Here is a 22690-nt window from a genome sequence, read left to right as displayed (position 1 = left end):
TGTTGAAGGTTTGAGGCGGATTGAGGGGCGCAGCGCTATTTCAAACCTTGAAATCTGGATTTCTGAGATGCTGAAAGGATACGTGGTGCAGGGGAGTTTGTCGTTTAATTGTACAGGACATCAAACAAATGGGCTTGGCACTAAATTTGGCTCCCATTCTTTTTGTTTCCCCTGTTGTTGCATTTTAACCCCACAGCTCACTAACCTGCGGAGAAGCAAAGTAATTCATACCTAATGTGCCGTTTTCATTCCACCACAAAGGAACCGTACGCTTGACCTCACCATATTATACATTTTGAAACCGAGTGACTCATTCCAGGGCAGAATATCTTTAGAAAAATGAATAGTTAGAACTGCCGTCGCTGCCTTGTTCCCTCCTGCCGCACGGTTCTGTATTTAACGTATATCTGCGATTTCTGCTTGGAAAATATAGCAGCTGAAGAGTATTTATATCAAATGTCTGCTTATTTGTCTCTTTGTACGAGGTGCTCCTTTGGGATGTACACATTGTCATAAAACGAAACGGGAGAAGAAGGGAAAAAAATAAAACGAACTTTCAGCAAAGTGCAACTTATTCCTCGCCACATCCATATTTCTATAAACTGCATTTACTTTTGTGGCCAGCAACATAAATCATGCCTTATATATCATTAATATACATGGGTGTCAATAGGAGATGCATGAATGGAAGAAATATGGTTCATCCCCACAGAGACAGAGTTGAAAAATGGGCTGTGGACGGGGTGAGAATAGAGGCTTCTCTAGTGAAGCTGCAAAAGGCGTCTAAATCTCTGCTGCCCCCAAGTGGGACTCCATATAATGGAGGGTGTGTGTGTTTGCGACACTAAACAACTGTGATACAATATGTGCAGCTTGAGCCACCAGAAATAAAGAAACGCACTGTTATCGTAAATCGGTGCCCCATTTTGCTGTTGCTCAGTGTCAGCTGTGTAACGCGAGGAGCACTCCAACAAAACTGTCACATTAAATGCGATACATTGTTAACGCACTGCACTGTGCATGCGAAGTCATGGCCGATGATACGAGCATTGTTTGCTCACTGGTAATACAAACAACTCCAATGATTATCTTCCCTCAGCGGGTCATTTTTTCTCTCCACATTTGATCTTTCTTTAAAGCTCTGTTTATGCTCTGGATTTTATTTATTTATTTTTCATCTATTGTACGTTGCTGCCGGTCAGGATAAAAATTGGGTGCGTGCATCGACTCGAGCATTATAATTTGGTTGATTATGTTTTCTGTGGATAATATCCAGTTGTTGTTGTTGCCTGTTGTTTGCCACACCTGCACGGGGTAATGTAAAAACACACACTTTCATACTTGTGCCCTAAGGCAGGATGTAGTGTATATGGCCAAAAAAAGAGGAAAAAATATAGACAAGCATGGACTTGGTGAACTCTGCATCACATCAGCTGCCAGTGAGTCTTTGTCTTTGATGGTAACGAGTGAGTAAATGTTATTGCTAATATATTGCATATGTTTCCTTTAAAATGTATGTAAATTTACCCATATTTCACCTCCACATTAACCTATATGTGGTCCTTCCCCTGTAGACCCATTATTGCAAACACACAGGTCATACAATGTGTGGTGGAGCAGATTCATGATTGTGCAGTGATGTCAGTCATAAACATAGACAGTAATGAACAGCAGGGATAATTCAAAGCTTCTCCTTTTAGATGTTTTACAATAGGTAGAATTTTTTAACATTATATTGACTTTTCAAACTATTCATGGTGCAAAGTACAAAGTGAACATAAAATAAATAAAAAGACAGAAAAATGCAGAAATAAAACGCCCTCCTCTCCTACCTTTTCCGTTTCAACTTCACATGAGGAAAATATGGATATGTATATGTAATGACATATAATAGCTTTCCTTTTTACAGAATTTTTTTCTTTCAACGCCGTGCCTTAAAGCAGAGAGCGCAGCCTTTGTTGCAGCAGTCTTTTCTTTTTTTAGCATTCGGAGGTTATTTTGCAGCATTTTGCAGATATGGGTAACATAAAAGAATTGTAAGATTAATTTACAATAATGAAATTAGACTCATAGAAGTAAAAGAGAAAACAAAATGATTATAAAAGTGAAAAGGTGCTTTCCATTTTTGAGCAGTTTGTAATTCTGGGAAAGGATGAGCAAGTGTGCTTGTAAATATTATCTTAATAAAATGCATTTAGTTTGTTACTGTTTAAATGATGGGAATATTATAACAGGGAGAGATGAAGTACTAGAAGTACCTGAAGCTGCTGAGTGGCACAGTTATCATTGTTTAGAGTGTATCGTCAGCTTTCCCGTAGACTGGGATTGTGACTTCATTGGAGTCAAAAACTACAGCACACATAATTCAAACTGCCTCTACCCCGTCCATAATTCTCCATAAAGCTCCTCATCATACAGCATTACTCTCTAATCAGGAGGCCGTGTTTCATTTGATCACCTTTGCGTTTTATTGAAACATCAAACTGTTATTTTCAAGTTTGAGACTATCGATTCCCGGCCTCTTCCTCTTGTTTGTTTGTTTTTGCATTTCAGGGCAAATTCCCTGTGCGATGCACTTAATCAGCACAAAATGGGTCTCGGTGTGAATCTTTCTCGGTGTCTTTGCGTGGTAAATGAGTTTTTATAGTCCTGCCTATGTTTGTGTTTGTTCGGGAGCGCTCTCCTGGTCTTGTGCCATTCTCCGCCGTTCGTACGGAGATGCTCATTTGGATAGCATATAGAGGACAATGCCATGGCGACACTCTGATAGCTATCCAAGTCCTTGATCTTCTCTCCCTGTAAACATCATTACCACACACTGACAACATACACATGCACAACAGGCACGCACACACAAGCACACAAACACACACCCACAAGCTGCTCATCCAAATCGCTGCTAACAGATTAGCAGTGATTATAAACAAACATGGAGGATTAATCCTGTGTGCTCTCAGTCTACTTTTCCACTGAGCTAGCTAGGGTAATTACCAAGTGCTAGATTGTCAGTGTGTAATCACACACACATGCAAACACACACACATACAAGCTGCAATACTTCTCTATTTGGTGATATCACTTTTGTGCTTGTTTTGTAAGAAAGTTGAGCGTGTCTTCATTGATATTTTAGGGCAGCTGTGCTCTGGTAAAGATGATGGGATGTTAAGTCACTTTCCAATAACCTGACAGCATCTGAACAGGTCACTGATGTGTTGTAATGCACAAACTGGACACTTTTCTATAAAGGTACAACATATATATCCATATATCATTTACATAACACTTTGCACAGAGGCTCAAACAAGATTATCCTAGTTCAGAAACACACACTGCTGTATCGTGCCCTAAACAGCCAAACAGAACAGCCTTTTGTCATGAGACACACTTTTGACACTGTCTCGCAGTCTTAGTCTGCCCGTGCTGACAGAACAGACAAAGCTGCTCCTTTGTGGAACAAAATGTGTTTTTATGCACACCTGACAAAGTGTGAACTTCACACTTCTTCCACCTTTCACTGCCAGCAGAGTGCAAAGATGCACTCTGTATGTCTCTGTGTGAGTTTGCCTTTTTCACTTTGCCCTACAACTTTACAGTAAAGTCTTCACCCCAATGAAAACTTACCAGCAAAAAAAATAATCGTGATAAATTACCCCTGAGACACTGAGAGGATTGGCCATGTTGCGTACAATACTGTGTACTCCACGTAGGGCTGGGCCATATTATACCGTTCACGGTAATACCGGTATAATGTTAGGCAACGATAGGAAAATGAAATATCGCGATAGAATGGGAGTAAAACGCGCGTGCGCAGTGCCTTTGTTTTCATACGCACATGGCCGATTGTTGAGTGAAACAGATGAACCAGAATTGGTTTGTAAAAATGGTGCAACTTCAGTGATGTGGAACTGGTTTGGTGTTTGTCCGTCAGATACACAACAAAGCACATTTTTTTGCAGAACATGCAAGCGGCCGTTGTTATTGTCGTATTTGTCGGACTAAGATGCTCTTAAATCTGGGAGTAATCTGGGTCCTAAACTCCGTATGCTTCAGGTCAAACAACACTGCAGCATCACTGAGAGTTAAAAACTGTCTAAATTCTTTCATCTTTAATAAAACGATCAGCATTGCTGCTTTACCAGGTGTAACTATAAAGTTTAACTTCCAGGCATCCATGAAAACAAAAGTTATTACATTTAACGGAGTTAGAAGTTAGCAGGAAGCTAGCGGAAGTTAGCTCGCTAGTTTCGCTAGTTACCTAAGCATGATATTGCATGTTCTGACTGAGAGATTTCTGAAAAAAATCAAACGTACAGCTCTGCTATCACTTCCAACATGAATGAAGACAGGAAACTAAACAGCAGTGACGTTTGTAGGGTTACTGAAGTTGGGCTAGCTGGTATATAATGATGTGCTACGTGATCGCTAGCGACACAGCTATGTTAGCATAACATAAACAGTGAAGCTGGAGGACGAACACTAACACTTTTCCACTTATAAAAGTTAACGTGAAGGTTCTTCATGGTTAGAGACAAATGCAATCGCATGGCAGGATGCTGTAAACGGACCAAACTTCAGTCAGGAGAACAACTAGGGTTGCCAACTCCCTGAAAAATAAATAAGGGACACCTCGTGGCCAGGGCCGGGCAACCCAGTTGTCTTCACCCTTCCCAGTGTGGTAGCTCTTTTTTTGTGTGTGAAATTATTTTTTAACCATTTGACTTGAACTTGATTTAAGCAGATGCATATTCTTTGTGATATGACCATATGGGAAACAAATGATCATTTAGCCATTTATTTTTAGCTCACAATGACAACATTAACACAGTAAAACAGGTCTCTTTCTTAAACAGAAGCCTGTCATGCTTAACTTTTGAGAATATAAGTAAATCTTTCTTTAAAAGAACTCTGTCCTACTTAACTTAAAATTATATAAATTAATAGAAAGCAATAGAACGAAAAATATTCTTGTAACAGTGCACATTTAGTGCATTTAGTACAGTTGGCTTCAGCTGAGGTATTATTTCAGCTTTTCTAAAGCTAATCAGCTGCTCCTGTTTGTAAACCCACTTGTTCCCATGATTACGTATCTTAACTCATCATCATTATTCATCTATGTATTACTTTTATGTATTAGTGATCTATTTGTTGTAATCATCTATCCTTGCAGTTGTTTATTACACAAAATAAATTATATTATTACACTTCTGGCCACATAGCCCTGATATTCACTGCACATGCCCATATTAACCTTAACCAGAGGGTTTAAAAAAAACAAACCAGTGTTTACATACCATATCTGCTTCTGCCGTGGCCTGGCGGACAAAAAATTGGTAAAGGGTTCCCCGAGCTTTCACGCCCCTCATGTTCTTCATGTGCCCACCACTAGAAGCATGCCTATGGAAAAAGTGCGCCAGCACACAGTGCAGTGCGCTTTATAGTGCACTTTTCCAGCCAGGTGTTTTCCTTTTCCCATTCCTCCCTGTACTTTTGCAGCCTTTTTTTTTTCTTTCTCTGAGCGAACAAACATTGCTGCTCTAATGCTGGGCTCACACTGTGCGATTTTTGGCCCATTTTGAGCCGATTTTTGAGTCGTGCGACCGATTTGGTGATCAGCCCGATTTTGGCCTTCATCGTGCATCGTGTAGTATACGTGGGGTAACGAGAAGCGATTAACACCTCACGACCAGCTCCCGATCATCAATCGCTCATGAGGGTGTCACTGCAGCTGCTCACGCGCAAACACGTAAACATCGGTGAAAAAGACATTGCAGCACGGCTGTGCAGCGTGTGATCTGGACACAAGCGATGGGGGCACAACTTGTAGAACTTTGGAAAGCTCATCCGAGCCTTTTCCATGTGGCATCACAAAATTATCACGACCACAACAACCGTGAAAATAGTTGGATTTACACTGTTGCTCAATCACAGCTGCCTGATCATGTTTTTCATTAGCAATTTAGCAAAGTTGATGTGGTGGTGTGTCTGTGTGAGTGAAAGACAGAGAGAGCGAGCGACAGATTTTCTGTTATAACCTTCATTTTATGGACGCACAGTGTGCCGTCCGAGACTTGCACCGCAGTGTCGGCGTTTGTTTCCCTGTTGGCCATGCTTGTTGCTGTGGTCATCGGTTGTCTTCCGGTATTTTCTCCGTAAGCGACCTTTCCTCAACCAATGAGATGAGCGGTAATCTGACTTGTCATACTCGAATTGTCATAAGTGTGCTGTCAGCTCATTGGTCACAAAGCAGGAGAGGGGCTGGGAATTATGTTTTCAAACAAAGCGTTAATTCCATTAAAAGTTATAGACTACTTTTGATTCTCACTGTATTACGGGACAAAGTGCGTCCCTTATTAGCTCAATACGGGACGTGTACTTTTGTTTCTAAATACGGGACGATTCCGTTTTTTAAGGGACGGTTGGCAACCCTAAGAACAACTGAGATAATCCATCCACAATACGAGGTTAGTCATTAATATACTGCAACAACATGGGAATAGAGCAGCTGCCAGAGAATTCAACATTAATGAATCAATGGTACAGAAGTGGAGGAAGCAAGAAGAATGAGTTTAATAAAGTTTGATTTATCTGACTGCTTTGTTTCGCTTAATGTGCCTTATAATCCTGTGCACCTTATGGTCCGAAAAATACGTACTGCACACTGCAGTTTAATGTTGCAAAGCACCTCTTTTTAACTTCAGTGGATATTATACATGGTTATGCTCAGGATATGTCAGCCCATTTCTACTGGAAATGCCTTTTGGTTAAACTTTCAGCAAGGAATTTGCATTTGCACTGTTACATTTTTATAAAGCTTTAATGTACATAAAAACCAGCTTCTTGTTTAAGTGAAAATAAATGGAAGGTTGTCTTTTTGCGCTAGTAATGTTGTGGAGTTGTATTTTGTCTCGCATCAATTATATCGTCAGTTATATCGTTATCGCAAATTTTCAAATATATATCGTGATAAATATTTTTGGCCATATCGCCCTGCTCTAACTCCACGTAGGACATTTTTTTTTAATCAAAAAGCAAGACTTTACCAGTTTGTCACATCATTGTTGAGGAATTTCATCCCCTCTTCTTTGCAACATTACTTCAGTTCAGAGTGTTTGCTTATGCACAGCTCTCTTAAGGTCCCACTGCAGTTTTTCAGTCAGATTGAGGTCTGAACTTTGAGTCAGCGCACCTCCTTAATTCTTTCCTGTTTTAGTTATTCAGTTGTAGATTTGTTGCTGTGGTTGGGATCAATGATGGTTGTCAGACAGACTGTCTCATGTTTGACTCTCGAGTACTTTGGTATACAGAGGAGTTCATGGTCGACTCGAAGGCTGCAAGGTTCCCAGGCCCTGTGGCTGTGAATCAAACCCAAACCATCACCGTTGTTATGACTAGGGCTGGGTATCGTCACTGATTTCTAGAATCGATTCGATTCCAATTCACAAGGTTCCGAATCGATTCGATCCACGATTCTATTCAATTCGATTCGATTTGAAATTGGGAAATTTTGCCTCAGACAGTGAGAAATATTATAATTCAGATCAGTACATTTACATATTTTTGTATCTATAAAAAGGAAGCTGACACTCGCAAGACTTTATCAAAGGTGTAAGCATCACAGCAGATGCCTTTGTGTCAAAGTAGCTGAAGATAAAACACAAAAATATGAAGGTGATTTTCCTGGCCTGGGATTTTATAAAAATATTCTGCAGTACATCAAAAACGAAAGAAAACCATTAATCAACATATGAACATTACCTCTGAAGTTACAGCGGTTTTATTAGAGACACAGCTAAGCGTTTTGCATTTTGCATAATTTTTAAAAGTTTACATTTGTTCAGTATTGAACGGCAGAAATTAGTCTTTCTTTTCGGTCGTAAGTAAAAGGGAAAAAAACGTCGGCCGACAGCGCTGTAAGAACGGTAGACTTGTGCGTAACAAGCAAGCGAATAATGCAGAAAACAGATTTTTAGATGGGAAACTGTTCTTGAAGTATACAGAGAAAGCGAGAGAGAGAGAGAGAGCTGTGCATGAAGTGTGGTGGAAGCAAAACAGCAAAAGTCAGAGTGAATTCATGACGATGTTTTTGTGAAGCGTAGTTTGGATCTTCTTTTGCTGCTGGTTTGGTCAATAATGTTTGGAGAGATCAAACTAACATCTTTAGAATCAGCGCAAAAAGGGCGTAAACACAAAGCGCGGACCCACCGAAACATCTGAATCAGCGAGCTGTCAGCTTTCAGCCCCGACCGTGTCTGTGCCGTCGGGTGAGAAAGGCGACATCTCACTGATTCTGATGCGTCGGCGGGTCCGAGCTTTGTGTTTACGTCTTTGTGCAGAATCTGTGTTCCTACTCTCATTTACAGTTATGAGTTGGTATGAGGTGTTTGTGCTTATACGCTATGTTTGGGTTTCACCAAACAATCCAAAGGACATTAGAGTCTCTTTCAATAGTGTTTGCATGGACATTCTTACCTTGCACAAAAAAGTCCATATGCAAAATTATTTTCAGATTCATGAAATGTGCACACCAGCTTATGTGTTCTTTACACCGTGCATCTGTTAGTGAAACACAGTCATGTTAAACCAACAGGCTTAGTATTAGTAAAAGTAGTAATTTCAGCACTAACAGTATTTTTATTCAGCTTTGAAAAAAACTTGTTTAGTTTCAAAGACAGCCAGACCTTTGTCATTGAAATGTCTGTATGCATAGTTCGTGCATAAACTTGTGCATACACATTGTTTCAATGAGGTTCATTGTTCCAAAATTTGTGCTTTGTGAGAAGAGGCTTTTTCTAATTGTACTGTCGTGAACTTTAACATTTAACAGCTCGTAGAGTCTGAGATGTCGGTCTTAGGTTTTGTTGCACTTTCTCTGATCGCTGCACAGCCTGATCTTGCAGTGAATTTGCTGGGACATCCACTCCTGGAAAGATTGGCTGCTGTCTTGATCGTTTTCCACTTGTGAATAATCTTTCTCAGTGTGGAATGATGGACTAAAAATTTTTCGCAAATGGCTGTATAACCCTTGATAACCCATTGATGGACAGCAACTAGAGCAGGGCGATATGGCCAAAAATATTTATCACGATATATATTTGAAAATTTGCGATAATGATATAACTGACGATATAATTGATGCGAGACAAAATACAACTCTACAACATTACTAGCGCAAAAAGACAACCTTCCATTTATTTTCACTTAAACAAGAAGCTGGTTTTTATGTACATTAAAGCTTTATAAAAATGTAACAGTGCAAATGCAAATTCCTTGCTGAAAGTTTAACCAAAAGGCATTTCCAGTAGAAATGGGCTGACATATCCTGAGCATAACCATGTATAATATCCACTGAAGTTAAAAAGAGGTGCTTTGCAACATTAAACTGCAGTGTGCAGTACGTATTTTTCGGACCATAAGGTGCACAGGATTATAAGGCACATTAAGCGAAACAAAGCAGTCAGATAAATCAAACTTTATTAAACTCATTCTTCTTGCTTCCTCCACTTCTGTACCTTTGATTCATTAATGTTGATTTCTCTGGCAGCTGCTCTATTCCCATGTTGTTGCAGTATATTAATAACTAACCTCGTATTGTGGATGGATTATCTTAGTTGTTCTCCTGACTGAAGTTTGGTCCGTTTACAGCATCCTGCCATGCGATTGCATTTGTCTCTAACTATCAGGAACCTTAACATTAATTTTTATAAGTGGAAAAGTGGTAGTGTTCCTCCTCCAACTTCACTGTTTATGTTATGCTAACGTAGCTGTGTCGCTAGCGATCACGTAGCACATCATTATATACCAGCTAGCCCAACTTCAGTAACCCTACAAACGTCACTGCTGTTTAGTTTCCTGTCTTCATTTATGTTGGAAGTGATAGCAGAGCTGTACGTTTGAATTTTTTCAGAAATCTCTCAGTCAGAACATGCAATATCATGCTTAGGTAACTAGCGAAACTAGCGAGCTAACTTCTGCTAGCTTCCTGCTAACTTCTAACTCCATTAAATGTAATACATTTTGTTTTCATGGATGCCTGGAAGTTAAACTTTATAGTTACACCTGGTAAAGCAGCAATGCTGATCGTTTTATTAAAGATGAAAGAATTTAGAGATTTTTTAACTCTCAGTGATGCTGCAGTGTTTGACCTGAAGCATACGGAGTTTAGGACCCAGATTACTCCCAGATTTAAGAGCATCTTAGTCCGACAAATACGACAATAACGACGGCCGCTTGCATGTTCTGCAAAAAAATGTGCTTTGTCGTGTATCTGACGGACAAACACCAAACCAGTTCCACATCACTGAAGTTGCACCATTTTTACAAACCAATTCTGGTTCATCTGTTTCACTCAACAATTGGCCATGTGCGTATGAAAACAAAGGCACTGCGCATGCGCGTTTTACTCATATTCTATCTATATTCTATATTTCATTTTCCTATCGTTGCCTAACATTATACCGGTATTACCGTGAACGGTATAATATGGCCCAGCCCTAACAGCAACAGTGGTCTGTAAGATCACAGCTGACATCTCTTTGTCCTCAGCATTGTACACACCTTTGCTGCTCTGGACCAGCAAACTGCCAAAGCTTCTGCTTGTTCAGAGGCACTCACACTCACTAATTATCAGTTAATCAAGTGCATTTAATTAGCAGGACCTGGCAGCTACTTACTCTCTTTATTCCTATAGAAGCAATAAGGGAATTCTTGGTTTTTCATGTACTGCTTTTGCATTTTAGCTCAGTTTTTGATAAAGAAATACTGACACGCAGTAATTTGTCATGTTTTGTTATCTGAGGTTGCAGTTACCTCATTTTAAGACCAGCTAAGGACCAGATTATTTCTATTTTGTCTTTATAAGTAAGACATTATCATCTAATGATATAATTGAATGTCTTATTTAGTACATGTCTGAATGAAGCCGCTAGGATTCCCAACAAGACATGCTCTGCTGTTTGTTTAAATGATGTTTCTTGCTATTGCACAAAGATGGTACAGCTGAAACTTGCCTTTATCTTATTTCATTTCACTTGCTGTTTATTGTTGGGTTAATTCTTTTTTTGTCTATTGTCTTCTTTCACAGGTTGAAGCCATCCTGGTCAACATTTTTGGGGGCATTGTTAATTGTGCCATCATTGCCAACGGCATCACCAAGGCTTGCCGAGAGCTGGAGCTCAAAGTGCCGCTGGTGGTCAGGCTGGAAGGTAAAACAGCACTTGACACTCACCAACACTGGAACACATGCACAAAAGTTTTTGTTTTGCCTCTCTGACGCTGTTAGTAAGTCATCGGCAGTTGGCACTTCCAGTTAAACCAAACAGACTGCATCATTTCTCTTAGGCACATCTAGCCTCCAGCGAAAGAATTTCACATTAATGAGCATTTAATGATTGGGGGTTAATACGCTATAACATGCAACTAGGTTCACAGCTGTGTCGCTCGTCACAGTTGTTCACCTTGACCTGGCGCATGAGTAACATCATCATCATGTAAACACAAGTTCCTTTTGTCTTGCTTTTACATATATGTGTCAGTAAGTTTTATTTTTCTTGAACTGTACCTAAAGTCTCCTTTGCTCAGGGTACAGCTGGTTCGAGTTTATATGGACTGAGAATATAGCTTGCAGTATCGTTTTATGAATATTTTCAATTTCAAAGGTACAAAGAAACTCATTCCCCACCTAGTTTTAAACTTTGGAGCCATTGTATTATTGCTGCTGTACTCTCAGGAGCATATCCATCTTCATTGTGGCCCAGTGTCCCAGAAAGAACAGCAGTGCATTTCTCATAGATGTCACATTCTGCTGCACCTGTCATTAGCAGCAGCCAGAATAACTGTAGAGACGGCACTGATTGGCTCACCTTTCACCTCTATATGCTAATAAAACCTGCTCAGCTGTGTGTGTTTGCCCGAGTGTGTGTGTGTGGGGAATGGCAGTGGTGACTCAGAGGCATAGGGCCAGTTGGTGGTTAGCTTAATTGTCAAGATCCTGCCGAGTGGTGTGTCCAGAGCACAGAGCAGGGGAGAGTGTGTGTGTTAGCGCTTAGCATTTCATGCTGTATGTCTGCACACATCTGCTATTTGTAGGTCAGGGCGTGTAAGCTGTTTCTAGAAGCCAACTGTGTGTCGAGGTGCTGTGCAGTAGTGAGGGCATGGTTGTTCAGAGCACGATGTAGTGTGAGAATTTTACTCTTAACTGTCATTTCCACTACTTTCCCCTAAAGTCGAATAAAAATGTCATGCAGGTATGTACATCTACCCCATGGCTGTAAAAACTTTGCGTCTGAACCAAAAATAATATTGTTGACTGGAGTTCAAACACCCCAAGTTCAAGATGCACATTTGTCTCTTTAGAATACACAACTACAGAACAAACTAGACTGGCAATCTGCACGGATCCTTAATTATCCACCACACATTTCTGATAGTAGCCATAATTCAATATGACTCTCAGACAGTCCAGAAAGTCACTTCTGGTGGATGCCGGATGGTCCAAACACGTCACCCTGACCGAGGCCTAATCCAAGCCTTAGTTGTGGGTCATTACATCCTGGGCTGCAGTCTTGTGGAGAGGATTGGCTCTGAATCAATCAGCTCAGCTTGCTAGGCTGTCTGCCGGGCATTGAAAACGGCCCAACGTTCTTCAACAGGATCAGAATGGATTAACAGGCACACTTTTAATTGGAAAGGCCCTAAAGAGCCAGGGTTGATTGCACTGGCAGAGAATTATGTGCTCCCATATGTGGGGAAGAGAGGCCATGTGGTCTAGTTCTTGATAGAGTTGTGTTAGTTGATAGAGTATGCATGAAGTGTTTGATGTGGGCTGATTGAGTTGATCTAAAACAGTCTGTAATTATCATCGCTAGCACTTAGACTCATCTGGTGAAAACTGAGCAGAGAACACGCAGACACACTGTCGTTATTGAAGGTATAGAAAGGAAGCGATACCTAAGGAGGTGCTGTACTGCCCTCTTTGGCTACAGTGTGCGCATGGTCATCCTGTGTTTCTCTGCAGGTTTGTCTGCCTCTTAAAAAACCTTTGGCATCCAAGAAAAAGGTGACTACATTCATTTAACTCTGTTCTGAGGTGTCCCCCAACTCTCTGTCAAAGAGTGGAGAATGTTCTGCTTGAGCAAGATTTGAAGGCCCTGTTTCAATGGATGAGATTTCAACATCAGTCCTGACAGCATCATTATAGCTTAACTAATTGCTGCAGCTATATGCATATCCACATACATAAATATAGAGTAATATACATTCACACACTGGTTGATTTGGGGGGGGGGGGGTTCTGTCTTTGATTTCACATATATTACACATTTTTTCATTTTTGTAGTGCTTTTTAAAAATAGCTATTAACTTACCCTCACATAGTGTAAATCTCGCTATTTGCCTCTCACAAAGAATCTGACAAGAATTGATTAAATCATGAGAATGAATGTCATGCACATTATACAAGTATGCAAATAGGGAACAGTGTTAAGATACTAAGATACTCTCTGTTAGAGTTAGCACTGATGAAAACATGAAATCTGGTGGTGCAGTAAGCTGCTCTTAAATAACAGATAATACAAAAAACTGAATAAAAAATGTAATGTGTTATGTTTGTTTTAATCATGTAGACCAGGGGTCGGCAACCTTTCTAATGGCGAGTGCCATTTAAAATTTCCTCAGAAGTCAGTGTGCCATATGATTGCATTAGCAATAAATTTAATAACGCTCTATATGAACAGTTACACAATATATAGACCCACTTTATAGAATTATATTTGTTTACAGATTTTGGCAGCTATCAGTGAATAGTTATCAGATATTTTGAAACAAAAAAAAAGAAAAAGACACTTATTATCCATAACAGCACATGAACTGTACAACAGAAAATACAAATGCTATTTATGGTCTCCTCACAACAATGATAAGAAAAATAAACTAAGCCAATGTGGCATGTCTGTTAATACAGAGACACACATGTTAATGTGATCTCTGGTCTCCCACTCAGAGACACAGGTCTTCGAGTGTCCAGCATTCAGACGGCTACCTGAGGACTAATGTGAGAGGAAATCTGCGCACACAGATATGTACAGCCAAATACTGTCAATAAGGCCTCTGCAATGTTCTGAAGACAGTTAAACTTCTCAGGTAGTGATGTCCAGCAGGTGAAAATGCAAGCTCCATGAACACGCACAGCTGTGGATTCCAGCTACGTCGATGTCGCATTAACTGGCATCAACTCAGCCAGTTAATGTGAGACAAATCCAGCTGCTCATTAAAGATTTCTGGTTTGATCAGAAAAGAAAACATTGGTCCAAACACCTGAGAGCACCACTGGTGCGGCCATTTATTTTTTGATGCATCTTCTCAGATTAATTCACTGCGTGTCGTGTCCACGGCTGGACTGGGACAAAAAATCAGCCCGGGCATTTTGACTACAGACCGGCCCACCAGGTATTAAAGCCATAAAGCCTTTGAATGAAAACAAACGCTGTTGTGACAGTGATGTACAGTCTTGTTGGTATATGCATGATTTCTGTAAATTTTACATCAGATAAAAACTGTGGTTGTAAGCTTCAGATAATTATTTAATAACAGCCAGACATCTTAAATGAGAATAAGAAAGTATTTCCTTGTGCCCCCCTTTCCCTCTTAATGCCCTACCTGGGCCCCTGGCAAAACTTTGGTAGATCCGCCCCTGCACAGTTACCAGCTGTCAGCTACTTAGAAAAGGATCCTGGTGTTATTTGTCTCTCAGAAACAGTTCATAACTTCAACTCATTCATGTCACCTAAAAGGTAAACCTGTTTCTCCATCACCTGTCCAGCTCTGATGATTCAGTAAGGACATCTCCTGGATTCATCTTCATGTTTCCCTCTCACCAGATATACAAACCGATATCATGAGCAGCAGCTTTTACAGCTGTGGCTCCAGCAAACATCAGCTGATACTAGAAAGTAATATCAAATTCCAAATTCTAACAGCAGCTGATCAAGCTTAAACATGCTGCTGTTGTTTAGCGCGAAATCCGCTGGTTTCTTCTTTCTGGCGCAAAGTGGAAGATAAACAAACAAGAGAGGAAAGCCGATCAGCTGATCATTGATCAGTTTCATGATTGAAGTAGAAACAGGAGAGGGAGGGGGAGAGAATGAGAGAAGAAGAGGCAGCTGTGCAGCAAAGACACAGAATAACTCCAGCTTTGTGTCTTTTTTTTTCATTCTAGCTGAAGTACGGGACAAACTGCGTCCCCTCTCAGCTCAATACGAAACATGTAATATTTTCTCTGAATGAGGGACCATTCCATTTTTTAAGGAGCCGTTGGCAACTCTACTAACTAACCTTATGAATAAAATAAAGTTCACTTTAGTTCAGTAACATCATAGCACCCACCCAGCTGTATATAAACTCCGTCATGCTAGCTCACGCAGTATGAGTTATTGTAACTGACTGTAAAAAGTCAGCACAACGAAAATAAACTCCACCTAAACTTGGTTTATATCTGACCCAGACAGACTGCAGGTCATAACTTCATACCTGAAGTTCAGTTCACCTGACACTCGGACCGGCGGCCGCCTCGGGTCCCTCCTCCTCCTGCCTCCCCTTTCTCTCATCCACCTGTTGGCCTCCACCACTTGCTAATGTTACTGAATCTGTGGAAGCTACGCCATAGCCACCACCAAACAACTGAGTTATTTTTACACACCGGCCACATCTGGCCAATCCAACACCTTTCATTGTTTATACCGTTACAAAAAATAAAAAATCATCGGGTCCCGAGCAAATGCCCGGTATGCCCAATGGCCAGTCCAGCTATGGTCGTGCTATCAGTTAACCCTTCGCGTCCCAACCGTGGCACGCGTGCCCAGGGTTGCCGACCCCTGATGTAGACTGTCTGGTTGGGGCTGGGTTAAGAGTTGAGTGAGTATGACAACATGCAGTCAGTTAAATAGTTTTCTTTTGGGGGGAGGGTGTATACATCAGCTGCCTGTGGTTCATCTGGCTGGTCTTGAGGCAGAGCGCCCTTCTTTGTTTTAAACTGCTTTTACTAAGTGAGTTACTGGACTGTAGCATTGTGACATTTATGCAGGTTCCCAACACAAAAAGTTAATGATACAGATTATAATGTATGTTAGGACAGTGGCACGAAACAAAAACAGACTAAAATGTTAACTTTTGGTTTGCCATGAGATTTCCTGACAACTGCAATGACATACATACAGTTTACATACATAATTATTTGCTTTATTTGTACTGAGCTTGTGTCTAATTTAAATAAATAAGTCCTCTAAGAACTTCTTTCACAGCGTACCCCAGTATCTTCAGACAGCTGACAGATGGTGGGAATTATGTTAGTGTGACACATCAAAAGCTCTCATTGACAGCCAGGAGATTATTACGTGGGGAACTAATCACTTTCTAGTGTGAAGCAAACCATAACTCACCAGCAGTGCAGACAAGCCACCAACTCAGGAAACCTGAAAAAAACTGTCAGTGGACAGTCTTGCAGAAGCTGCCCGTCTAATTGCCACGTATTAATGACAATTGTAATATTTAAAAGGGAAAAGAAATATCCAGACACGCACAGCCTTACACTGACAATCACTCAGTCACCACATGATTAATTAACCGGTTGGCTTGACTGTGAGAGAAGGTGAAGGGGTTTCCATTTTTTGTTGTGGCAAAGATTTTACCAACAGCAGGCGAAAGAGTTCATTTATCAAGCTCTACATCTTTTTGTTTCCCTTATCTTCTCCTGCTAAGGAAACAGTCTTTATCGTGTCCTTGACACATAAGGAACCTTTACAACTTCAGACTTCCTTTGTATGTGTGACTCTACGGCAACGTGTCCTTCTCTCAGATGACAGCAACGCTAAGCACAGCTTGTTAGGACAAAGCTGCTCACAAATGTAGGATTTGCAGCATCAAGAAAGCTCCTCCAGCACAAGTCTTTGGCACAGCCCCAACCCTTATTATCCCACTGAAGCCTAGTGGCCTGTAAGTCACACGTTAAGGCGTCATTTTTCACAGTAGTCACAGGTACGCTAGTTAATTGCCACATAAATGTGAAAATATTGTGTTGTGATGCTTGCCACCTGCTGAATGCTCTTATGTTGTTTTCTTTGTTAAATGCTGAATCTAATTTAAAATCCTTCTCTTCATGTACAAGGTCTAGAATAATCAGGTCCCATCTTATATTAAAGACCTCACAGTACCACTTTGCCCCATTAGAGCACTTTAGTCTCAGACTGCGGGTTTATTTGCAGTTTCTAGGATATTTACAAGCAGAATGGGAGGCAGAGTCTTCAGTTTTCAGGCCTCTCTTCTGTGGAATCAGCTCCCAGTTTGGGTTATGGAGACAGACAGCCTCTAGTGTTAAGTTTAGGCTTAAAACTTTCCCTTTTGATCAAACATATAGGGAGGACTGGATCAGGTGACCCTGAATCCTCCTTAAGTTACTCTGCAATAGGCCTAGGCTGCTGGGAGATTCCCATGATCACTCGTCTCCTTTCATAAGTAGTGTTCATAAGCTACTCTGTATTTAGTCATTAGTTATTATTAATCCCAGGCTCTCCTCCGAACTCATTGGTGTGGTCTTTCTCCCCTTAGCCCAACCTAGTCATGGCAGATGGCTGCCCCTCCCTGAGCCTGGTTCTGCTGGAAGTTTCTTCCTGTTAAAAGGGAGTTTTTCCTTCCCACTGTCACAACCTTCTTCCTCTAAGGGGTTGTCTAGCTGTTGGGGTTTTCTCTGTATTACTCTAAGGTCTTTAAATTACATTATAAAGCGCCTGGAGGCCACTGTGGTTATGATTTGGTGCTATATAAATAAAGTTGAATTGAACCTAATTAAATTCGGGGGGTTTTGTCGGTTTTTGATTGGATTGAGCACTTTTGAAAAGTGAATTAAAGTTTGATTGAATTTTCAGGAGTTGATTGTTAATAAAGAAAAAAGTTCAGACTAGCAAGTTAGTGTTCTGTGACATTTCTCAGTAATTAACAGGTCAGTTGGACTAATGATCGAGGTCTGGAGAATACGTGTTGTGATGAATTTCTGCAGAAATCTATATTTTTGCCTTCTCTAATGTTCATTTCTTATATTTAAAGATTTAAAACAATCATCTTGCTTTGGTTATTTGTGCATGCTGACTGTGTGCGTTGATGCCCTCTCCAGACTGTGAGTAGGTCTCTGGCAGCACCTAGTGGCTGCAGGTGAACACACACATATCCCCATTCTCCAGTTATACCCTACACTCACACACATATACTCCACACATGCCTTAGTAATTCTGTATCCAGCTGAGCTCAGCCCTTGCTGATGCTGCTGGCGTGAGCTATCAGTGCTCCCTACTGCTCACAGTGGAACTGCAGTCAGCTCTCACCCATACTTGTGCAGAAAAAGACTCCCACAAATGCACGACTCCAACACGACGTGTGATTCTTCCACCACACATGTCCTGAGTAACACACAGATGCTGCACAATCTAAATAATACACTGAATACTCCTGCTGGTCATGAATATGTATCAGCTTGGGGAGAAAAAAATGCATGTTTACTTTTTGTTCCTGTATACACTTTCCATAGGCATATTTGTCTTTCAGAATACCTGCTGCATTATGTATTTGCTGGGGGCCCATATGGCTGCTTCCACTTTCGTCAGTTTTATCTTGTGCCGTTTGAACTTTGTTGTGCTGCAGCTTTGTTTTAATCTTGTGACAGATAAACCTGTCAGTACACAAGCATAGATCCATCAATCTCAGTGAAGTTTGCGGATTAGCCTGTTGAATGTAAAGCATACAGTACTGCACCGCTCTTCTCGCTGCGTGTCCGAATCGAGACGCACACAGTCGCACGGAGAATATCCGCTGTTTGATGTGAAAACGACTTGAGACATCCGATCCCCTGTTTATGCAGCAGAGCAAGAGCTCTTCCTGCTCTTATTCTAATTAATTGCATTGCCGAATTGATTGTTTGGAGTGCGAGCCTGCAGAAATGTGTTTGGAATGACTTATTATACGGCTGGACAAAAGAGATGAAATATTAGGCGTTAAGTGGCAGTGGTAATAGAATTCCTCATGAAAGGTCTATTGATCAGGGTGGCCCGGCCTCCGGAGAATTCACATATCATGCAGTCTTAATTACACGGCAGCCACGAGAGCGAAGGTCAACCTGTGAGCGTCTGAGCATGCACAAACACTCGCACATCGACTCGTTTAACACCCGAGCGAATACAGGGAGACACTAATATACAGAGAATCTCAACACACCCTTTGTCCATATACAGCAAACGTAACGTGTAAAGTCACAATAAAGTGTTTTTCCAGAACCTTTTTTAGAGACTTTTTCAAATGTTGTTCGTTTGAATTTGAAGTAAGAAAAGATCAGACAGGAGTGATCGTCAGTTGAAGTGTTCAGCATGGACACAGAGAGGTGCGTCCACTCAAAATGTAATAAATGAGATCTGAAATCTGATTAAGAAAAACAAACAAATGCAAGTAGTTCGGGGGGAAAAAAAGATAATTAAATGTTTCAGCAGCGTGCTGAGTCTTTGATGGCACATCAGACAGATTCAGTTTTTGTTCTTCATGTGTCGAATCAGTAAATGCCACATAAACAGCTGGCTTTTGTTGTTTTTAGCTGCGAGGGGCCAATTTTGCTTCATTTGACCTTTTGCTCTGCTGCCCCACCAGCACCACCACTTCGTTCACTCCCTCTCTCTTGCTCTCATCCACTCCCCTTCCTGCGTCCCTCCGTCCGCTGAGGCGCCCCCTGCCCTGTGTTGTGACAGGCTTGTCAGGCTTGCATTTGGCCGAGCGGTGTGCAGTGCTGGGAGGCAGCCAGCTCAGTGCGTAGAGCCTCGGGGTTGCACAGAGTATCTCCGAGTGTCTTCCTCTTTCTCTCTCTCTGGTTGGTTGTGGGCCTACTGGGGGCACAGGCATCACCGTATCACCCAGCACCTGCTACCCCTGACCTCACTACAGCCGGGGGAGCTGACACACACACACGCGCGCACACAAATTGCCCTTTTGCCCGTTGTTCACACTCTACGACGTTCGGATCAGCAGTTGCATGTGCCACCATTGACCCATGACTCCATCTGTCTGTGTGGATTGATTCCTCCAGAGGAACTCTTCGTCTTTCACACAGTGTGGTTTTTAACATCCGTGCAGATGGCAGATCAGGTTCACCCTTGTTTAGCCATTTTTGTAATGTTGGTTGTCGCCTGTTGTAACACTGTTTTTCTTCCCTTTTTTTTGCCCCTTTTCAGGGACCAACGTCCACGAGGCTAAAAGGATTCTGACCGAGAGCGGCCTGCCCATCTTGGCAGCAGATGACCTGGATGATGCCGCCAAGAAAGCGGTGGCAGCCATCAAGAAATAGAGAATCCTGCAGGACGTCTCATTCCAGCCTCAGCACAGCACCATCAGCCTTTTCTTCCACATGCAGACCTCCAAAACCTTGAGCCTTTGCGTGCATTTCTCACTTTAAATGCCAACTGAGATCCAGATCACGAGCACTTACAGGATTCTGCCATTACACTGGTTTCCTCTCTGCAGATCAGATCAGCTGCAGTTTCTTTAATCATTAAAATGTGCATTAGTTAGGAAGAACCACTGACATATTCAGGCTAACATATTGAAAGGACACCCAACACTTTGTCCATTCCATTAGCTTTCTTGTCTTTATTTTTCAGCAAAATATGAAGTGGGAAAGACATTTTCCATCTTCACATCCAGCCCTGGCATCCACTGAGTTGTTGCCATGTTATCGCACACCATTCATAAGCTGTGATATCATTCAGTGGTACTTGCTGAAACCGAGATGAATGGAAGCTGTAAACACTTTCTTACTTCGTCCACGTTGGTTACCAAGCCTGGTCTGCGTTTCAAATGAAGTAGATGGCGTACTCACTCTGAATTTGTGCATCATGTCTTATTTATAAAGTGCTACTATGAGACGTCCATTATCTGCTCTAATCCTGTGCCTGTCCAGTGAAAGCTAATGAGGCATCACAGGTGTCGAGAAAATGAATAATTAAAAACAAAGAATTGTACTTTTTTATAATCATGAATGGATGTTGACAGGATGTCTGAAATACAATGAGAAAATGCAATTTGTGACATTAAACAAAAAATGTTTTAAAAACTACACTTTAGTGTGTTGAATTTGTCCGGCCCATATCGGAGTATCCTGATGGAGGAAAAACTGGCAGAAGGTGGAAAGTAAGGCGGAAAAAGAAATTCTGCTGAATTTCCCGGGTATTTCTGAAGGAAGCACACTCCCAGAATAAATGTGATGTCAGTGAGGAGAGCAGATCCTCAGCAGTTTGCAGTTTTCTTAACACTATTGACTGCATGAGCACATATTTTGCAAATGTTTTTCCAAGTAAATCAAGCTGCTTCTTCAACGGGCAAGTATTTTTTTTTTTTTTCCAACAAGGGAAAAAGAGACTTGGATGTAATTTATAGTGAAAAGTTTTAATATAAGCAGTTTTTTTTTTTCATTCTTGTAATAGATCTCCCTTTTTCTTTTCAGGAGGATGACACAGATGTAGACATCTCAAAAACTCATGTATCAAATATGACACAGAAGGGATTAAGGGGTTAAGCGATCCAGAGGCCAAAGCTCATCTTTGTGTTGAAGTGTCAGTTGTCTAAAGATATTTAGTTTCTTAAGATTTCTACCATATATTTTCAGGTCTTCTTTCTTAAATGTTTAGAATTTTACGTTTAGAACGTATAAATGTTACGTTTATTATTTTTCCATTCTTCAGTAGTTCAATAAATCAGGATTTTGACAGAGCTCAGAAACTGTTTGTTACAGATTCCATGGTAACTGTAAAACTAAAGTCACTAGAAACGCCCTCATGTGTATCCAAAAATATAGTCTACATGATATCATTTAAATCTTTTTTTGTTTCTTTGCCATTTTCTTTTTGAACAACCCTGCCTTCTTTCTTGCTTTTCGTCTGCACATCAGTGTACGCGTACACTTAAACTCCTCAAATCATCCACCTGCAGTCTTCTAATGAAATTCAAGTGTACGTCGTCCCAGGAGAGACTTGAAAAGAGTGATTGTCCTTCATAGGGCCCGTGTGAGCGCTACAGAAAGTTGACTGAGACCTCTTCCTGTCAGACACACTGACTGTGTGATGGATTATCTGTCAGGCAATCTGAGAGGGCTCACAGGATCGACTGCCACCTCCAGGAAAGACGCACGCAGAGAGCACTTTTCTCGTCCTGCCTGCACCGGAGAAGAACACCAAGTGTGACTCAAACTGAAGCTTTTCTCTACAGCGCTTTTTTTTTTCTTGGGCAAAGTCAGGAGGACTCCAGAAGGGCCTCTTGGAAACTGCTGCCATAGCTACACGTCTTTGTGACATGTTTATTGACAGGCTATATTTAGAAACAAAAAAAAGATGTTGCCTAACTACTGAAATTTCTTTTCACTGTATTAATTCTTAGCATCCCTATCGCTGAGAGTCATCTCACAGCACAAACTCGGAGCTCTGAGGCTCTGTGCTGCATCGTGCCAGCCAGCCAAGCCGTAAAAATGGGCTGAAGGGTTCAATAATTGCCTTATTTCATGCTCTTCCCTCCGTGTGTCAGAAATATCCCCGCTGATGGATTGGACGGAGGAATTTAAGGCTTGTTAAAGCGGGCTTCTTGAGCCCTGATATTGTTTAATTCAGTGTCAAGCTGGAGG

The 22690-nt window shown here is 41.2% G+C and overlaps 1 protein-coding gene across 1 annotated transcript in view; it reads left to right on the top strand.

Moving 5' to 3' along the window:
• Positions 1-21133, top strand: part of suclg2 (succinate-CoA ligase GDP-forming subunit beta) — a 102760-nt gene extending 81627 nt beyond the window's left edge. The window contains exons 10-11 of the mRNA XM_026168671.1: positions 11081-11201; positions 20253-21133. Of these exons, the coding sequence (XP_026024456.1) occupies positions 11081-11201; positions 20253-20365 (234 nt within the window). The 3' untranslated portion in view covers positions 20366-21133. The remainder of the gene's footprint in view (positions 1-11080; positions 11202-20252) is intronic.
• Positions 21134-22690: the final 1557 nt, after the last annotated feature.

This window comes from Astatotilapia calliptera, chromosome 5 (assembly GCF_900246225.1).
Source record: "Astatotilapia calliptera chromosome 5, fAstCal1.2, whole genome shotgun sequence".
Taxonomy (NCBI): domain Eukaryota; kingdom Metazoa; phylum Chordata; class Actinopteri; order Cichliformes; family Cichlidae; genus Astatotilapia; species Astatotilapia calliptera.
The sequence above is the reverse complement of the archived record's forward strand: the minus strand, read 5'-3'. Positions and strand labels throughout refer to the sequence as shown.